The 17,569-nt window shown below is 46.0% G+C and overlaps 1 protein-coding gene across 1 annotated transcript in view; it reads left to right on the top strand.

The window, feature by feature from the left end:
- The first annotated feature begins 231 nt into the window (after positions 1-231).
- The window catches only part of LOC141022685 (uncharacterized), a 31,143-nt gene continuing 13,805 nt past the window's right edge, over positions 232-17,569 (top strand). The window contains exon 1 of the mRNA XM_073498949.1: positions 232-549. Coding sequence (XP_073355050.1) covers positions 232-549 — 318 coding nt within the window. The remainder of the gene's footprint in view (positions 550-17,569) is intronic.

Genomic DNA, 17,569 nt, shown 5'->3' with positions numbered 1-17,569 from the left:
GACAGTACCGAGCAGAGATTTCTCCCATTAACTTGTGATGAGCATCTGGGATTGCTATTTAGTTTGAATGCTGACAGCCATTTCGGTAAAATCCATATCGCTGTGCTTCAGGCACGCAAACAACGTATCCCGAAGGGTGTTCAGACATCATCTGTCTCTGCTAATAGCGAGCGTTCTCGCACCCCTTGTAGGTCGAGACCAAGTAAACCTAGTGGTTCTGAAAGCCACAACATGTCGGTTGCCGCTAATTCTGCCACTTCTCCTCTCCCTTCTGCACCTGATGTAGAAGTAGATGCAGAGGCTGACGAGGAAGTGCCTCGACATGATGATGAGGATGAGATTCTATTCCCTGAACTGGTAGATACAGTCAGTCAACAGGCAGTGGAAGATGAATATGCAGAGGAGCCTAGCACCCGTGCTAGATTTGATGACACTGATGATGAAGAGAGGGAGGAGAACATCGACTCCTTAGTTTTACAAGAATATGATGGTGAGGACATGCCAACAATTGAGTGGAACATGGAGAATCCTGACCTTACTCCAGGAACCGTATTCGAATCGATGGTGGAGTGTCGTAATGCAGTGACTACATATTGCATTCTCACTGAAAACTCTTATGAGGTTGATAGGAGTGAGCCAGGAAGATTCACTATTCATTGCCCTTATGATAGGTGTAGGTGTAGGTTGCATGCATCCACTATGCGAAAGAGCAAATTGATTCAGGTATTACAATTGAATATTGTTATCAGATTATTTATCCATTCTATATTCAGATCATGTGTACTGTTTCTTAATTGTATTTAACATCATTTTTCATTTTGTTTCAGATAAAAAGCAATCCACACGGGCACACTTTCCCACCTGGAGGGGGGAGGAAAGGACATATCTAAGCTTGCAAAGACTAGGTGGGTGGCAGATGCAATCTTGGATTGGGTGAGGGAAACACCAACAATTGGTCCGGTAGCACTCCATGGGAAGCTATTTGAGAAGTACAAGATTAATATACAATACATGAAGATTTTCTATGCTAAGGAAAGGGCTCTTGATAGGATTAATGGTCCATGGAATGAGAGTTTTCAGTTGCTTTACACCTTCAAAGCTGAAGTGGAGACGACTAGTCCAGGGAGTGTTGTAGAGTGCTACCTCTTGAGCACTACGTTGGTTTTCCCTTGAAGAGGAAAGGGTGATGCAGCAAAGTAGCGTAAGTATTTCCCTCAGTTTTTGAGAACCAAGGTATCAATCCAGTAGGAGGCTACGCGCGAGTCCCTCGCACCTACACAAACAAATAAATCCTCGCAACCAACGCGATAAGGGGTTGTCAATCCCTACACGGTCACTTACGAGAGTGAGATCTCATAGATATGATAAGATAATCTTTTTGGTATTTTTGTGATAAAGATGCAAAGTAAAATAAAAGCAAAGTAAAAGGCAACGGAAATAGCTAAGGGTTGGAAGATTAATATGATGAAGATAGACCCGGGGGCCATAGGTTTCACTAGTGGCTTCTCTCAAGAGCATAACTATTTTACGGTGGGTGAACAAATTACTGTCGAGCAATTGACAGAATTGAGCATAGTTATGAGAATATCTAGGTATGATCATGTATATAGGCATCACGTCCGAGACAAGTAGACCGACTCCTGCCTGCATCTACTACTATTACTCCACACATCGACCGCTATCCAGCATGCATCTAGAGTATTAAGTTCATAAGAACAGAGTAACGCTTTAAGCAAGATGACATGATGTAGAGGGATAAATTCATGCAACATGATAAAAACCCCATCTTGTTATCCTCGATGGCAACAATACAATACGTGCCTTGGTGCCCCTACTGTCACTGGGAAAGGACACCGCAAGATTGAACCCAAAGCTAAGCACTTCTCCCATTGCAAGAAAGATCAATCTAGTAGGCCAAACCAAACTGATAATTCGAAGAGACTTGCAAAGATAACCAATCATACATAAAAGAATTCAGAAGATTCAAATATTGTTCATAGATAAACTTGATCATAAACCCACAATTCATCGGTCTCAACAAACACACCGCAAAAGAAGATTACATCGAATAGATCTCCACGAGAGAGGGGGAGAACATTGTATTGAGATCCAAAAAGAGAGAGGAAGCCATCTAGCTACTAACTATGGACCCGAAGGTCTGAGGTAAACCACTCACACTTCATCGGAGAGGCTATGGTGTTGATGTAGAAGCCCTCCATGATGGATGCCCCTTCCGGCGGAGCTCCGGAACAGGCCCCAAGATGGGATCTCGTGGGTACAGAAGGTTGCGGCGGTGGAATTAGGTTTTTGGCTCCGTATCTGATCGTTTGGGGGTACGTAGGTATATATAGGAGGAAGGAGTACGTCGATGGAGCAACGTGGGGCCCACGAGGGTGGAGGGCGCACCCAGGGGGTAGGCGCGCCCCCTACCTCTTGGCTTCCTGGTGGCTTTCTTGACGTAGGGTCCAAGTCCTCTGGATCATGTTCGTTCCAAAAATCACGTTCCCGAAGGTTTCATTCCGTTTGGACTCCGTTTCATATTCTTTTTCTGTGAAACTCTGAAATAGGCAAAAAATAGCAATTCTGGGTTGGGCCTCCGGTAAGTAGATTAGTCCCAAAATATTATAAAAGTGGATAACAAAGCCCAATAATGTCCAAAATAGAAGATAATATAGCATGGAGCAATCAAAAATTATAGATACGTTGGAGACGTATCAAGCATCCCCAAGCTTAATTCCTGCTCGTCCTCGAGTAGATAAATGATAAAAACAGAATTTTTGATGTGGAGTGCTACTTGGCATAATTTCAATGTAATTCTTCTTACTTGTGGCATGAATATTCAGATACGAAAGATTCAAGATAAAAGTTCATATTGACATAAAAATAATAATACTTTAAGCATACTAACTAAGCAATTATGTCCTCTCAAAATAACATGGCCAAAGAAAGTTCATCCCTACAAAATTATATAGTTTAGTCATGCTCCATTTTCGTCACACAAGAATGCTCTCATCATGCATGACACCGATGACAAGCCAAGCAATTGTTTCATACTTTAGTAATCTCAAACTTTTTCAACCTTCACGCAATACATGAGCGCGAGCCATGGACATAGCACTATGGGTGGAATAGAATATGATGATGGGGCTTATGTGGAGAAGACAAAAAAGGAGAAAGTCTCACATCAACGAGGCTAATCAATGAGCTATGGAGATGCCCATCGATTGATGTTAATGCAAGGAGTAGGGATTGCCATGCAACGGATGCACTAGAGCTATAAATATATCTCTAGCTCAACAAAAGAAACTAAGTGGGTGTGCATCCAAATTGCTTGCTCACGAAGACCTAGGGCACTTGAGGAGGCCCATTGTTGGAATATACAAGCCAAGTTCTATAATGAAAAATTCCCACTAGTATATGAAAGTGACAAAACAAGAGACTCTCTATCATGAAGATTATGGTGCTACTTTGAAGCACAAGTGTGGTAAAAGGATAGTAACATTGTCCCTTCTCTCTTTTTCTCTCATTTTTTTGGCCTTCTCTTTTTTTATGGCCTTTCTCTCTTTTTTTTATTCCTCACTTGGGACAATGCTCTAGAGAATGATGATCATGACACTTCTATTTATTTACAACTCAATGATTACAACTCGATACTAGAACAAAGTATGACTAGATATGAATGCCTCCGGCGGTGTACCGGGATATGCAATGAACCAAGAGTGACATGTATGAAAGAATTATGAACGGTGGCTTTGCCACAAATACTATGTCAACTACATGATCATGCAAAGCAATATGACAATGATGAACGTGTCATGATAAACGGAATGGTGGAAAGTTGCATGGCAATATATCTCGGAATGGCTATGGAAATGCCATAATAGATTGGTATGGTGGCTGTTTTGAGGAAGATATAAGGAGGTTTATGTGTGAAAGAGTGTATCATATCACGGGGTTTGGATGCACCGGCGAAGTTTGCACCAACTCTCAATGTGAGAAAGGGCAATGCACGGTACCGAAGAGGCTAGCAATGATGGAAAGGTGAGAGTGCGTATAATCCATGGACTCAACATTAGTCATAAAGAACTCACATACTTATTGCAAAAGTCTACAAGTCATCAAAAACCAAGCACTACGCGCATGCTCCTAGGAGATAGATTGGTAGGAAAAGACCATCGTCGTCCCCGACCGCCACTCATAAGGAGGACAATCAAAGAACACCTCATGTTTCAAATTTGTTACATAACGTTTACCATACGTGCATGCTACGGGACTTGCAAACTTAAACACAAGTATTTCTCAAATTCACAACTACTCAACTAGCACGACTTTAATATCACTACCTCCATGTCTCAAAACAATCATCAAGCATCAAACTTCTCTTAGTATTCAAAACACTCATAAGAAAGTTTTTACTAATCTTGAATACCTAGCATATTAGGATTATTTAAGCAAATTACCATGCTATTTAGGACTCTCAAAATAATCTAAGTGAAGCATGAGAGATCAATAGTTTCTATAAAACAAATCCACCACCATGCTCTAAAAGATATAAGTGAAGTACTAGGGCAAAACTATATAACTCAAAAGATATAAGTGAAGCACATAGAGTATTCTGATAATTTCCGAATCATGTGTGTGTCTCTCAAAAGGTGTGTACAGTAAGGATGATTGTGGTAAACTAAAAAGCAAAGACTCAAATCATACAAGACGCTCCAAGCAAAACACATATCATGTGGGGAATAAAAATATAGCTCCAAGTAAAGTTACCGATGGAAGTAGACGAAAGAGGGGATGCCTTCTGGGGCATCCCCAAGCTTTGGCTTTTTGGTGTCCTTAGATTATCTTGGGGGTGCCATGGACATCCCCAAGCTTAGGCTCTTGCCACTCCTTGTTCCATAATCCATCAAATCTTTCACCCAAAACTTGAAAACTTCACAACACAAAACTTAGCAGAAAATCTCGTGAGCTCCGTTAGCGAAAGAAAACAAAAGACCACTTCAAGGTACTGTAATGAACTCATTCTTTATTTATATTGGTGTTAGACCTACTGTATTCCAACTTCTCTATGGTTTATAAACTATTTTACTAGCCATAGATTCATCAAAATAAGCAAACAACACACGAAAAACAGAATCTGTCAAAAACAGAACAGTCTGTAGTAATCTGTAACTAACGCAAACTTCTGGAACTCCAAAAACATCAGCCAAAATAGGAAGACCTAGAAAATTTGTTTATTGATCAGCAGCAATTGGAATCAATATTTTATCATGTTTTGGTGATTTTTAACAATTGTTTTCGTGAACAGAAAGTTTCTGGAATTTTCTGCAAGATCAAATAACTATCATTCAAGAAGATCCTATAGGTTTAACTTGGCACAAACACTAATTAAAACATAAAAACACATCTAACCTGAGGCTAGATCAAATATTTATTGAATAACAGCAAGGAAAAATATTGGGTTGTCTCCCAACAAGCGCTTTTCTTTAAAGCCTTTTAGCTAGGCATTGATAATTTTAATGATGTTCACATGAAAGACAAGAATTGAAGCACAAAGAGAGCATCATAAAACACGTGACAAACACATCTAAGTCTAACATACTTCCTATGCATAGGCATCTTATAGAAAAACAAATTATCATAGCAAGCAAAAACTAGCATATGCAAGGAAGCGGAAAGGAACAATAGCAATCTCAACATAACGAGAGGTAATTTAGTAACATGAAAATTTCTATAACCATACTTTCCTCTCTCATAATAATTACATGTAGGATCATAAGAAAATTCAACAATATAGCTATCACATAACATATTCTCAACACGATCCACATGCATGCGAAGTTGACACTCTTCCAAAATAGTGGGATTATCATTAACTAAAGTCATGATTTCAAGCCCACTTTTATCAAAAATTTCATAAGATTGAATATTATCCACATATGTGGGATCTAAAGTCGACACTCTTCCAAACCCACCTTCAATATTATTGCAAACACTATTATCAATCTTATATTCATCATGGGGCTTAAATAAATTTTCAAGATCATAAGAAGAATCTCCCCAATAATGATTATTGCAACAGGTAGTGGACATAGCAAAACTAGCATCCCCAAGCTTAGGGTTTTGCATATTATTAGCATAATTTACATCCATAGAATTTATAATAAAATCATTGCAATCATGCTTTTTATTCAAAGATCTATCGTGAATCACTTCATAAAGCACTTCATCACAATTTTCAGATTCACGGATTTCAAGCAAAACCTTATAAAGATAATCTAGTGCATTCAAATCACTAGGAATTGGTTCAACATAATTGGATCTCTTAAAAAGATTGGCAAGCGGATGAGGATCCATAGATATTAGCTTCTCTGTTTAGGAATAAATACTCAACTATTTCAACCAAACGTACAAACGAGCCAAGTAAGACATCAAGGCAAACGAAAAGACGAACGGAAAAGAGAGGGCGAATAAAACGGCAAGGGTGAAGTGGGGGAGAGGAAAATGAGAGGCAAATGGCAAATAATGTAATGCGGGAGATAAGGGTTTGTGATTGGTACTTGGTATGTTGACTTTTGCGTAGACCTCCCCGGCAACGGCACCAGAAATCCTTCTTGCTACCTCTTTGTAACGCCCGGATAATTAGGCTACAGTAAAACTCTCCTGACGATGCCATGTCATCTATGTTACTGTTGCTAATCAAGTGTTAGATCAAAACATTGCAAATTCAAAAATGAGTTAGTGAAAACACCCAAAGTTTTCAAAAGTCAAAACAAAAATGTTCGATGGGTGCCAAATATTGCATAGGTAATTATGGTGAAGTAAATACATTTTTAGAAAATGTCTAAATACTTAAATTGAGTTAAAACAGAAAAGAAAATAAATAAAAGGAAAAAAATGAAAATAAAACCAAAGGAAACGAACCCCCCCCCTCACTGGACCAGGCGGCCCAGCTCACAGGCCAGACCGGCCCACCTCGCCCAGCTGGCCAACCGCCGGCCCAGCCCCCTGCCTCGCCTCCTTTCCCTGTTCCCCCGACCCGGGTCGGAACAGGGGCGTGCTCCCGCCCGACCACCTCGCCGGCACCGACGCCGGGGAGGATAAGGTCGCCAGCGCCCCCGCCTCCTCGGGCCCCTCTCCCACTCGCCCCCGCTCTCCCTCTCGACCTCTGCGCCTCTCCCGCTCCCCTCCAGATCCACCTCTGTCGCGCCTCACCGAGCGCCACCGTCGCCATGGCTGCGCCATAGCCACCGGCCACCCCGCGCCTCGCCAGCATGTCCATGAGACGCACCGTCGTCCTCTACCTCGTCTACGCCTCGCCATCGAGCTCGAGGAGCACCGCATGGTCGGGATCGAGCTCGTCCCCATCTTCTCTGTCGCCGGTGACCGCCGTCGTCTCCGGCCACCTCTGCGCTCCTAAGCTATCACGGGCCTGCTTGCGTGCCGCACGGTGAGCTCCTCCGCCTCCTGCTCCTCCCTGTTAATCTCCTAGCGCGTCGTAGCTAGCTCGCCATCGTGCCCGAGCTCTGGTCGCCGCTGTGCGCCTTGCCGTCGTGGCCACGCTCACCGATGAGCTCGCCCGAGCTCGCAGTCGTGCTCAGCACGCACGTAGGGCTCCGTAGCGCTAGCTAGCTCGCTCCGCCGTGCTGGGTATAGCCGGATCCGCTCGTGCCCGAACTCCGGCGCCGCCTTTGCCGCTTGCCGGCGCCGTCTCCGGCCTTTTCCGGCCAGGCCACCACCGCAGTTCGACGTGCGCTGCTCCGCTCGTTCGAACGCACCCTAGCGCGCGCGAAATGGTCGCCCATAGGCGAAATCCGACGAGGCCCGAGGCCCTCCGCCGCATTTTGGCGTCGCCGGCGTCGAGCCGCCGGCCACCGCCGACGTGGCACACCTGGGGTCACCCCAGGGTCACTGCCAGCGGGCCCCGCGGGCCCTAGTTGACTGGGTTGACCCAGTCAACTGCTGACTGGGCTGCCCAGTGACACTGACGTGTGGGCCCCCCCTTCGGTTAATTATCCAAATAAACATTTTTATAATTAAAACTAATTAGTTTAGTTAAATAGACACTGACAGGTGGGCCCAGTAGTTTTACTAACTAAATTAGATTAGTTTGAACTCTGTTTAACCCACTGTCTATGACAGGTGGGTCCCCTGTGTCAGTTTTGACCAATCAACCGCACTGTTGACTGCTGACATCACACATACGTCATGCTGACGTCATCCCATACTGTTCTAGATAATGTTGGATTTAAATAAATAATTAAAATCAGAAAATGATTAAATCTTTAGAAATAATCCGTAACTCGGATGAAAATACTTTCTACATGCAAGTTGCTCAGAACGACGAGACGAATCCGGATACACAGCCCGTTCGTTCACCACACGTCCCTAGCATAGTGAACCTGCAACATTTCACCTCCGGTCCATCTGTCCGAAAACGCAAAACATCGGGAATACTTTCCCGGATGTTTCCCCCCCTTTGCCGGTATCACCTAGTACCGCGTTGGGCACACCTAGCATCACGCTTTGTCATGTCATGCATCGTCATGCATCTGTCTGCATTGTATTCATTGTTTCTTCCCCCTCTTCTCTCCGGTAGACTACGAGACCGACGCCGCTGCTGGTGCCCCGACCGACTACGCTGTTGACGAACCCTCCTTCTCGGCTGAGCTTCCAGGCAAGCCCCCCCCCTTGATCACCAGATATCGCCTATTCTTCTCTATACTGCTTGCATTAGAGTAGTGTAGCATGTTACTGCTTTTCGTTAATCCTATCCTGATGCATAGCCTGTCCTTGCTACTAATGTTGTTACCTTTACCTGCAATCCTACATGCTTAGTATAGGATGCTAGTTTTCCATCAGTGGCCCTACATTCTTGTCCGTCTGCTGTGCTATACTATCGGGCCGTGATCACTTGGGCGGTGATCACGGGTATATACTTATATACTCTATACATGACACCTGTGGTGACTAAAGTCGGGTCGGCTCGTAGGAGTACCCACGAGTGGATCTTTGTGGCGGAGCGACAGGGCAGGTTGAGACCACCTAGGCGAGAGGTGGGCCTGGCCCTGGACGGCGTCCGCGGTTACTTCAAAATAACACGCTTAATGAGTTCTTGGTATTTGATCTGAGTCTGGCCATTTGGTCTATACGCACTAACCAACTACGTGGGAAAGTTATGGGCACTCGACGTCGTGGTATCAGCCGAAGCCTTCGTGACGTCAGCGACTGAGCGGCGCGCGCCGGATGGGACTGGAATGCCACTAGGCTAGGTCTGCTTCCGACCGCGTACGCAACATGCAGGTGTGCAATGGGCGATGGGCCCAGACCCCTGCGCGCATAGGATTTAGACCGGCGTGCTGACCTCTCTGTTGTGCCTAGGTGGGGCTGCGACGTGTTGATCTTCCGCGGCCGGGCATGACCCAGAAAAGTGTGTCCGGCCAAATGGGATCGAGCGTGTTGGGTTATGTGGTGCACCCCTGCAGGGAAGTTTATCTATTCGAATAGCCGTGTCCCTCGGTAAAAGGATGACTCGGAGTTGTACCTTGACCTTATGACAACTAGAACCGGATATTTAATAAAATACACCCTTCCAAGTGCCAGATACAACCCGGTGATCGCTCTCTAACAGGGCGACGAGGAGGGGATCGCCGGGTAGGATTATGCTATGCGATGCTACTTGGAGGACTTCAATCTACTCTCTTCTACATGCTGCAAGATGGAGGCTGCCAGAAGCGTAGTCTTTGACAGGACTAGCTATCCCCCCTTATTCTGGCATTCTGCAGTTCAGTCCACCGATATGGCCCTTTACACATATAACCATGCATATGTAGTGTAGCTCCTTGCTTGCGAGTACTTTGGATGAGTACTCACGGTTGCTTTCTCCCTCTTTTTTCCTCTTTCCTTTCTACCTGGTTGTCGCAACCAGATGCTGGAGCCCAGGAGCCAGACGCCACCGTCGATGACGACTCCTACTACACTGGAGGTGCCTACTACTACGTGCAGCCCGCTGACGACGACCAGGAGTAGTTAGGAGGATCCCAGGCAGGAGGCCTGCGCCTCTTTCGATCTGTATCCCAGTTTGTGCTAGCCTTCTTAAGGCAAACTTGTTTAACTTATGTCTGTACTCAGATATTGTTGCTTCCGCTAACTCGTCTATGATCGAGCACTTGTATTCGAGCCCTCGAGGCCCCTGGCTTGTATTATGATGCTTGTATGACTTATTTATGCTTTAGAGTTGTGTTGTGATATCTTCCCGTGAGTCCCTGATCTTGATCGTACACGTTTGCGTGCATGATTAGTGTACGATTGAATCGGGGGCGTCACAAGTTGGTATCAGAGCCGACTTCCTGTAGGAATCCCCCTTTCCACACTCCTTGGCCGAAGTCGAGTCTAGACATTACAAAACTTTTACTAACATGGATGTGTGTCTTACGGGCCCACGTCACCATTGGGTAATACTAGGATCTTTTACTCCTTAACCTTTACTCTGGGACTCTGAACTCTCTTCTACTCGGTATAAACGAATTTACTAACTCTAACACTAGGATCCCGTGACCACATTCACCCCAAAGTTGGATAAGCCATAGTTATTTCTTAGAATAGTATTTTGAACAATTCCCACACCGTCATTTAACTCCTTTGAAACATCTTTGCTTTCAGATGGAACCCATGAGGCAGGTCGTGCGCCACACGACGGCCATTGGTGCCTCGGGATCACCTGCTGTGCTAGCTGAGATGATGCCTATCTGGGTTATCGCTGGCACCCTGAGTACACCGTCTACGAGGAGTACCAGGACTTTAACCAGGAGCAGTACCGTGCCATCGTCCACCTCTACTCTCGGGAGTATGACTCCACTACTGTGTTGCACACCGCTCATGGTGTTGGAGTGACCATCGATATGGCTGTCCACGTTGCTGCTTATGCTGCTCTGACACGTCTTCGTGGAGAGTATCGGGAGTTGGACACCTCCCCTTTCAGGCACATTGCTATCGCATCTGATGTTGGTGCGGAGGGATACTATACTGTTGCCTACTCCACTGTCACCCGAGAGCCCTTCTACCATCAGAACCTGGTTCTGCATGCTGATGGGCTGGATCGAGCTAACCGAGCTCTTCGCCACGAGTTGTACACCACCCGTCAGCACCTTTACCGTGCTCTGACGCTGTTACACCCCTTTGTCCGATCTAGAGAGCTGCCCCGTTCTGCGATCAACCCAGCCAGGACTGTGATGCCCCAGGGTGTCGGCTGGCCAGATGTGGAAGGCTGCTCTCCCGCACTTGGTCCTCTTCTGCCACCTGAGCGTCAGGTTCTGCACCAGAGTATTCGCGGACCCCAGGTTGCTGACGTGGAGTTCCCGATGCGACACTACCAGCTTTCAGGCTACACCTACCTCCACAGTACCTCTTGGGACTGATGTAGGCTTGCTTGTTAGTGTTAGATGCATTCACCGCGAGCCTGTGTGCCGCCTATGGTGTTTTAGTCTATGTACTGAACTCTGTGTACTGAACTCTATGCATGACCCCTTTTGTAAGTTATGCCGACTATGTTGGAAATCGTAGCATAATTTTAAAATTTTCCTACGCTCACCAAGATGCATCTATGGAGTGTACTAGCAATGAGGGAAAGGAGTGCATCTACATACCCTTGTAGATCGCGAGCGGAAGCGTTCCAATGAACGTGGATGACGGAGTCGTACTCGCCGTGATCCAAATCACCGATGACTGAGTGCCGAACGGACGGCACCTCCGCGTTCAACACATGTACGGTGCAGCGACGTCTCCTCCTTCTTGATCCAGCAAGGGGGAAGGAGAGGTTGATGGAGATCCAGCAGCACAACGGCGTGGTGGTGGATGTAGCGGGTCTCGGCAGGGCTTCGCCGAGCTTCTGCGAGACGGAGAGGTGTAGCAGGGGAGGAGGGAGGCGCCCAAGGCTGTCTCATTGCTGCCCTCCCTCCGCCCCCTTTATATAGGCCCCCTGGGGGGGCGCCGGCCCTGGAGATGGGATCTCAAGGGGTGGCGGCGGACAAAGGGGGAAGGGGGTGCCTTGCCCCCCAAGGCAAGGGGAAAGCCCCCCCCCCCACCCTAGGGTTCCAACCCTAGGCGCATGGGGGGAGGCCCATGGGGGGGCGCCCAGCCCACTAGGGGCTGGTTCCCTTCCACTTTCAGCCCATGGGGCCCTCCGGGATAGGTGGCCCCACCCGGTGGACCCCCGGGACCCTTCCGGTGGTCCCGGTACAATACCGGTAACCCCCGAAACTTTCCCGGTGGCCGAAACTGGACTTCCTATATATAATTCTTCACCTCCGGACCATTCCGGAACCTCTCGTGACGTCCGGGATCTCATCCGGGACTCCAAACAACTTTCGGGTTTCCGCATACACATATCTCTACAACCCTAGCGTCACCGAACCTTAAGTGTGTAGACCCTACGGGTTCGGGAGACATGCAGACATGACCGAGACGCCTCTCCAGTCAATAACCAACAGCGGGATCTGGATACCCATGTTGGCTCCCACATGTTCCACGATGATCTCATCGGATGAACCACGGTGTCGAGGATTCAATCAATCCCGTATACAATTCCCTTTGTCAATCGGTATGTTACTTGCCCGAGATTCGATCGTCGGTATCCCAATACCTTGTTCAATCTCGTTACCGACAAGTCTCTTTACTCGTACCGCAATGCATGATCCCGTGACTAACGCCTTAGTCACATAGAGCTCATTATGATGATGCATTACCGAGTGGGCCCAGAGATACCTCTCCGTCACACGGAGTGACAAATCCCAGTCTCGATCCGTGCCAACCCAACAGATACTTTCGGAGATACCAGTAGTGCACCTTTATAGTCACCCAGTTATGTTGTGACGTTTGGCACACCCAAAGCACTCCTACGGTATCCGGGAGTTGCACGATCTCATGGTCTAAGGAAAAGATACTTGACATTGGAAAAGCTCTAGCAAACGAAACTACACAATCTTTTATGCTATGCTTAGGATTGGGTCTTGTCCATCACATCATTCTCCTAATGATGTGATCCCGTTATCAATGACATCCAATGTCCATAGTCAGGAAACCATGACTATCTGTTGATCAACGAGCTAGTTAACTAGAGGCTTACTAGGGACACGTTGTAGTCTATGTATTCACACATGTATTACGATTTCCGGACAATACAATTATAGCATGAACAATAGACAATTACCATGAACAAAGAAATATAATAATAACCAATTATTATTGCCTCTAGGGCATATTTCCAATAGTCTCCCACTTGCACTAGAGTCAATAATATAGTTACATTGTGATGAATCGAACACCCATTGCGTCCTGGTGTTGATCATGTTTTGCTCTAGGGAGAGGTTTAGTCAACGGATCTGCTACATTCAGGTCTGTATGTACTTTACAAATATCTATGTCTCCATTTTGAACACTTTCACGAATGGAGTTGAAGCGACGCTTCATATGCCTGGTCTTCCTGTGAAACCTGGGCTCCTTCGCAAGGGCAATGGCTCCAGTGTTGTCACAGAAGAGATTCATCGGGCCCGACGCATTGGGAATCACCCCTAGGTCGGAAATGAACTCCTTCATCCAGACTGCTTCCTGTGCTGCCTCCGAGGCTGCCATGTACTCCGCTTCACATGTAGATCCTGCCACGACGCTTTGCTTGCAACTGCACCAGCTTACTGCTCCTCCATTCAAAATATACACGTATCCGGTCTGTGACTTCGAGTCATCCAGATCTGTGTCGAAGCTAGCGTCGACGTAACCCTTTACGACGAGCTCTTCGTCACCTCCATAAACGAGAAACATATCCTTAGTCCTCTTCGGGTACTTCAGGATATTCTTGACCGCTGTCCAGTGTTCCATGCCGGGATTACTATGGTACCTTCCTACCAAACTTACGGCAAGGTTTACATCAGGTCTGGTACACAGCATGGCATACATAATAGACCCTATGGCCGAGGCATAGGGGATGACACTCATCTTTTCTCTATCTTCTGCCGTGGTCGGGCATTGAGCCGTGCTCAACTGCACACCTTGCAATACAGGCAAGAACCCCTTCTTGGACTGATCCATATTGAACTTCTTCAATATCTTGTCAAGGTATGTACTTTGCGAAAGACCAATGAGGCGTCTCGATCTATCTCTATAGATCTTGATGCCTAATATATAAGCAGCTTCTCCAAGGTCCTTCATTGAAAAACACTTATTCAAATAGGCCTTTATACTCTCCAAGAATTCTATATCATTTCCCATCAATAGTATGTCATCCACATATAATATGAGAAATGCTACAGAGCTCCCACTCACTTTCTTGTAAACACAGGCTTCTCCATAAGTCTGTGTAAACCCAAACGCTTTGATCATCTCATCAAAGCGAATGTTCCAACTCCGAGATGCTTGCACCAGCCCATAGATTGAGCGCTGGAGCTTGCATACTTTGTTAGCATTCTTAGGATCGACAAAACCTTCCGGCTGCATCATATACAACTCTTCCTTAAGGAAGCCGTTAAGGAATGCCGTTTTGACGTCCATCTGCCATATCTCATAATCATAGTATGCGGCAATTGCTAACATGATTCGGACGGACTTCAGCTTCGCTACGGGTGAGAAAGTCTCATCGTAATCAACCCCTTGAACTTGTCGATAACCCTTAGCGACAAGTCGAGCTTTGTAGATGGTCACATTACCATCCGCGTCTGTCTTCTTCTTAAAGATCCATTTGTTTTCTATGGCTCGCCGCTCATCGGGCAAGTCAGTCAAAGTCCATACTTTTTTTTCATACATGGATTCTATCTCGGATTTCATGGCTTCTAGCCATTTGTCGGAATCCGGGCCCGCCATCGCTTCTTCATAGTTCGAAGGTTCACCGTTGTATAACAACATGATTTCCAGGATAGGGTTGCCGTACCACTCTGGTGCGGAACGTGTCCTTGTGGACCTACGAAGTTCAGTAACTTGATCCGAAGCTTCATGATCATCATCATTAACTTCCTCCCCAGTCGGTGTAGGCACCACAGGAACATTTTCCCGCGCTGCGCTACTTTCCGGTTCGGAAGGGGTGACTATCACCTCATCAAGTTCCACTTTCCTCCCACTCAATTCTTTTGAGAGAAACTCCTTCTCCAGAAAGGACCCGTTCTTGGCAACGAAGATCTTGCCTTCGGATCTGAGGTAGAAGGTATACCCAATAGTTTCCTTAGGGTATCCTATGAAGACGCATTTTTCCGACTTGGGTTCGAGCTTTTCAGGTTGAAGTTTCTTGACATAAGCATCGCATCCCCAAACTTTTAGAAACGACAGCTTAGGTTTCTTCCCAAACCATAATTCATACGGTGTCGTCTCAACGGATTTCGACGGAGCCCTATTTAAAGTGAATGCGGCAGTCTCTAAAGCATAGCCCCAAAATGAGAGCGGTAAATCGGTAAGAGACATCATAGATCGCACCATATCCAATAGAGTGCGATTACGACGTTTGAGAACACCATTCCTCTGAGGTGTTCCAGGCGGCGTGAGTTGTGAAACTATTCCACATTTCCTTAAGTGTGTACCAAATTCGTGACTTAAATATTCTCCACCACGATCTGATCGTAAGAATTTTATTTTCCTGTCACGTTGATTCTCAACTTCACTCTGAAATTCCTTGAACTTTTCAAAGGTTTCAGACTTGTGTTTCATTAGGTAGACATACCCATATCTACTTAAATCATCAGTGAGAGTGAGAACATAACGATATCCTCCGCGAGCCTCAACACTCATTGGACCACACACATCGGTATGTATGATTTCCAATAAGTTGGTTGCTCGCTCCATTGTTCCGGAGAACGGAGTCTTGGTCATCTTACCCATGAGGCATGGTTTGCACGTGTCAAATGATTCGTAATCAAGAGACTCCAAAAGTCCATCTGCATGGAGCTTCTTCATGCGCTTGACACCAATGTGACCAAGGCGGCAGTGCCACAAGTATGTGGGACTATCGTTATCAACTTTACATCTTTTGGTATTCACACTATGAACATGTGTAACATCACGTTCGAGATTCATCAAAAATAAACCATTGACCAGCGGGGCATGACCATAAGACATATCTCTCAAATAAATAGAACAACCATTATTCTCGGATTTAAATGAGTAGCCATCTCGAATTAAACGAGATCCAGATACAATGTTCATGCTCAAAGCTGGCACTAAATAACAATTATTGAGGTTTAAAACTAATCCCGTGGGTAGATGCAGAGGTAGCGTGCCGACGGCGATCACATCGACCTTGGAACCATTCCCGACGCGCATCGTCACCTCGTCCTTTGCCAGTCTCCGTTTATTCCGTAGTTCCTGTTTTGAGTTACAAATATGAGCAACCGCACCGGTATCAAATACCCAGGAGCTACTACGAGTACTGGTAAGGTACACATCAATTACATGTATATCACATATACCTTTGGTGTTGCCGGCCTTCTTCTTGTCCGCTAAGTACTTGGGGCAGTTCCGCTTCCAGTGACCACTTCCCTTGCAATAAAAGCACTCAGTCTCGGGCTTGGGTCCATTCTTTGACTTCTTCCCAGTAACTGGTTTACCGGGCGCGGCAACTCCCTTGCCGTCCTTCTTGAAGTTCTTCTTACCCTTGCCCTTCTTGAACTTAGTGGTTTTATTCACCATCAACACTTGATGTTCTTTTCTGATTTCCACCTCCGCTGATTTCAGCATCGAATATACCTCAGGAATGGTCTTTTCCATCCCCTGCATATTGTAGTTCATCACAAAGCTCTTGAAGCTTGGTGGAAGCGACTGAAGGATTCTGTCAATGACCGCGTCATCTGGGAGATTAACTCCCAGCTGAGTCAAGCGGTTGTGCAACCCAGACATTCTGAGTATGTGCTCACTAACAGAACTATTCTCCTCCATTTTACAACTGAAGAACTTGTCGGAGACATCATATCTCTCGACCCGGGCATGAGCTTGGAAAACCAATTTCAGCTCCTCGAACATCTCATATGCTCCATGTTTCTCAAAACGCTTTTGGAGACCCGGTTCTAAGCTGTAAAGCATGCCGCACTGAACGAGGGAGTAATCATGAGCACGCTGCTGCCAAGCGTTCATAACGTCTTGGTTTTGTGGGATTGGTGCTTCACCTAGCGGTGCTTCTAGGTAATCTTTCTTGGCTACTATGAGGATGATCCTCAGGTTCCGGACCCAGTCCGTATAGTTGCTGCCATCATCTTTCAGCTTGGTTTTCTCTAGGAACGCGTTGAAATTGAGGACAACGTTGGCCATTTGATCTACAAGACATAGTGTAAAGATTTTAGACTAAGTTCATGATAATTAATTTCATCTAATCAAATTATTTAATGAACTCCCACTCAGATAGACATCCCTCTAGTCATCTAAGTGAAACATGATCCGAGTTTAACTAGGCCGTGTCCGATCATCACGTGAGACGGACTAGTCAAGATCGGTGAACATCTCCATGTTGATCGTATCTTCTATACGACTCATGCTCGACCTTTCGGTCCTCCGTGTTTCGAGGCCATGTCTGTACATGCTAGGCTCGTCAAGTCAACCTAAG

The sequence above is a fragment of the Aegilops tauschii genome, chromosome 5 (genome assembly GCF_002575655.3).
Source record: "Aegilops tauschii subsp. strangulata cultivar AL8/78 chromosome 5, Aet v6.0, whole genome shotgun sequence".
NCBI lineage: Eukaryota > Viridiplantae > Streptophyta > Magnoliopsida > Poales > Poaceae > Aegilops > Aegilops tauschii.
This window is presented reverse-complemented; position numbering and strand designations above follow the sequence as displayed.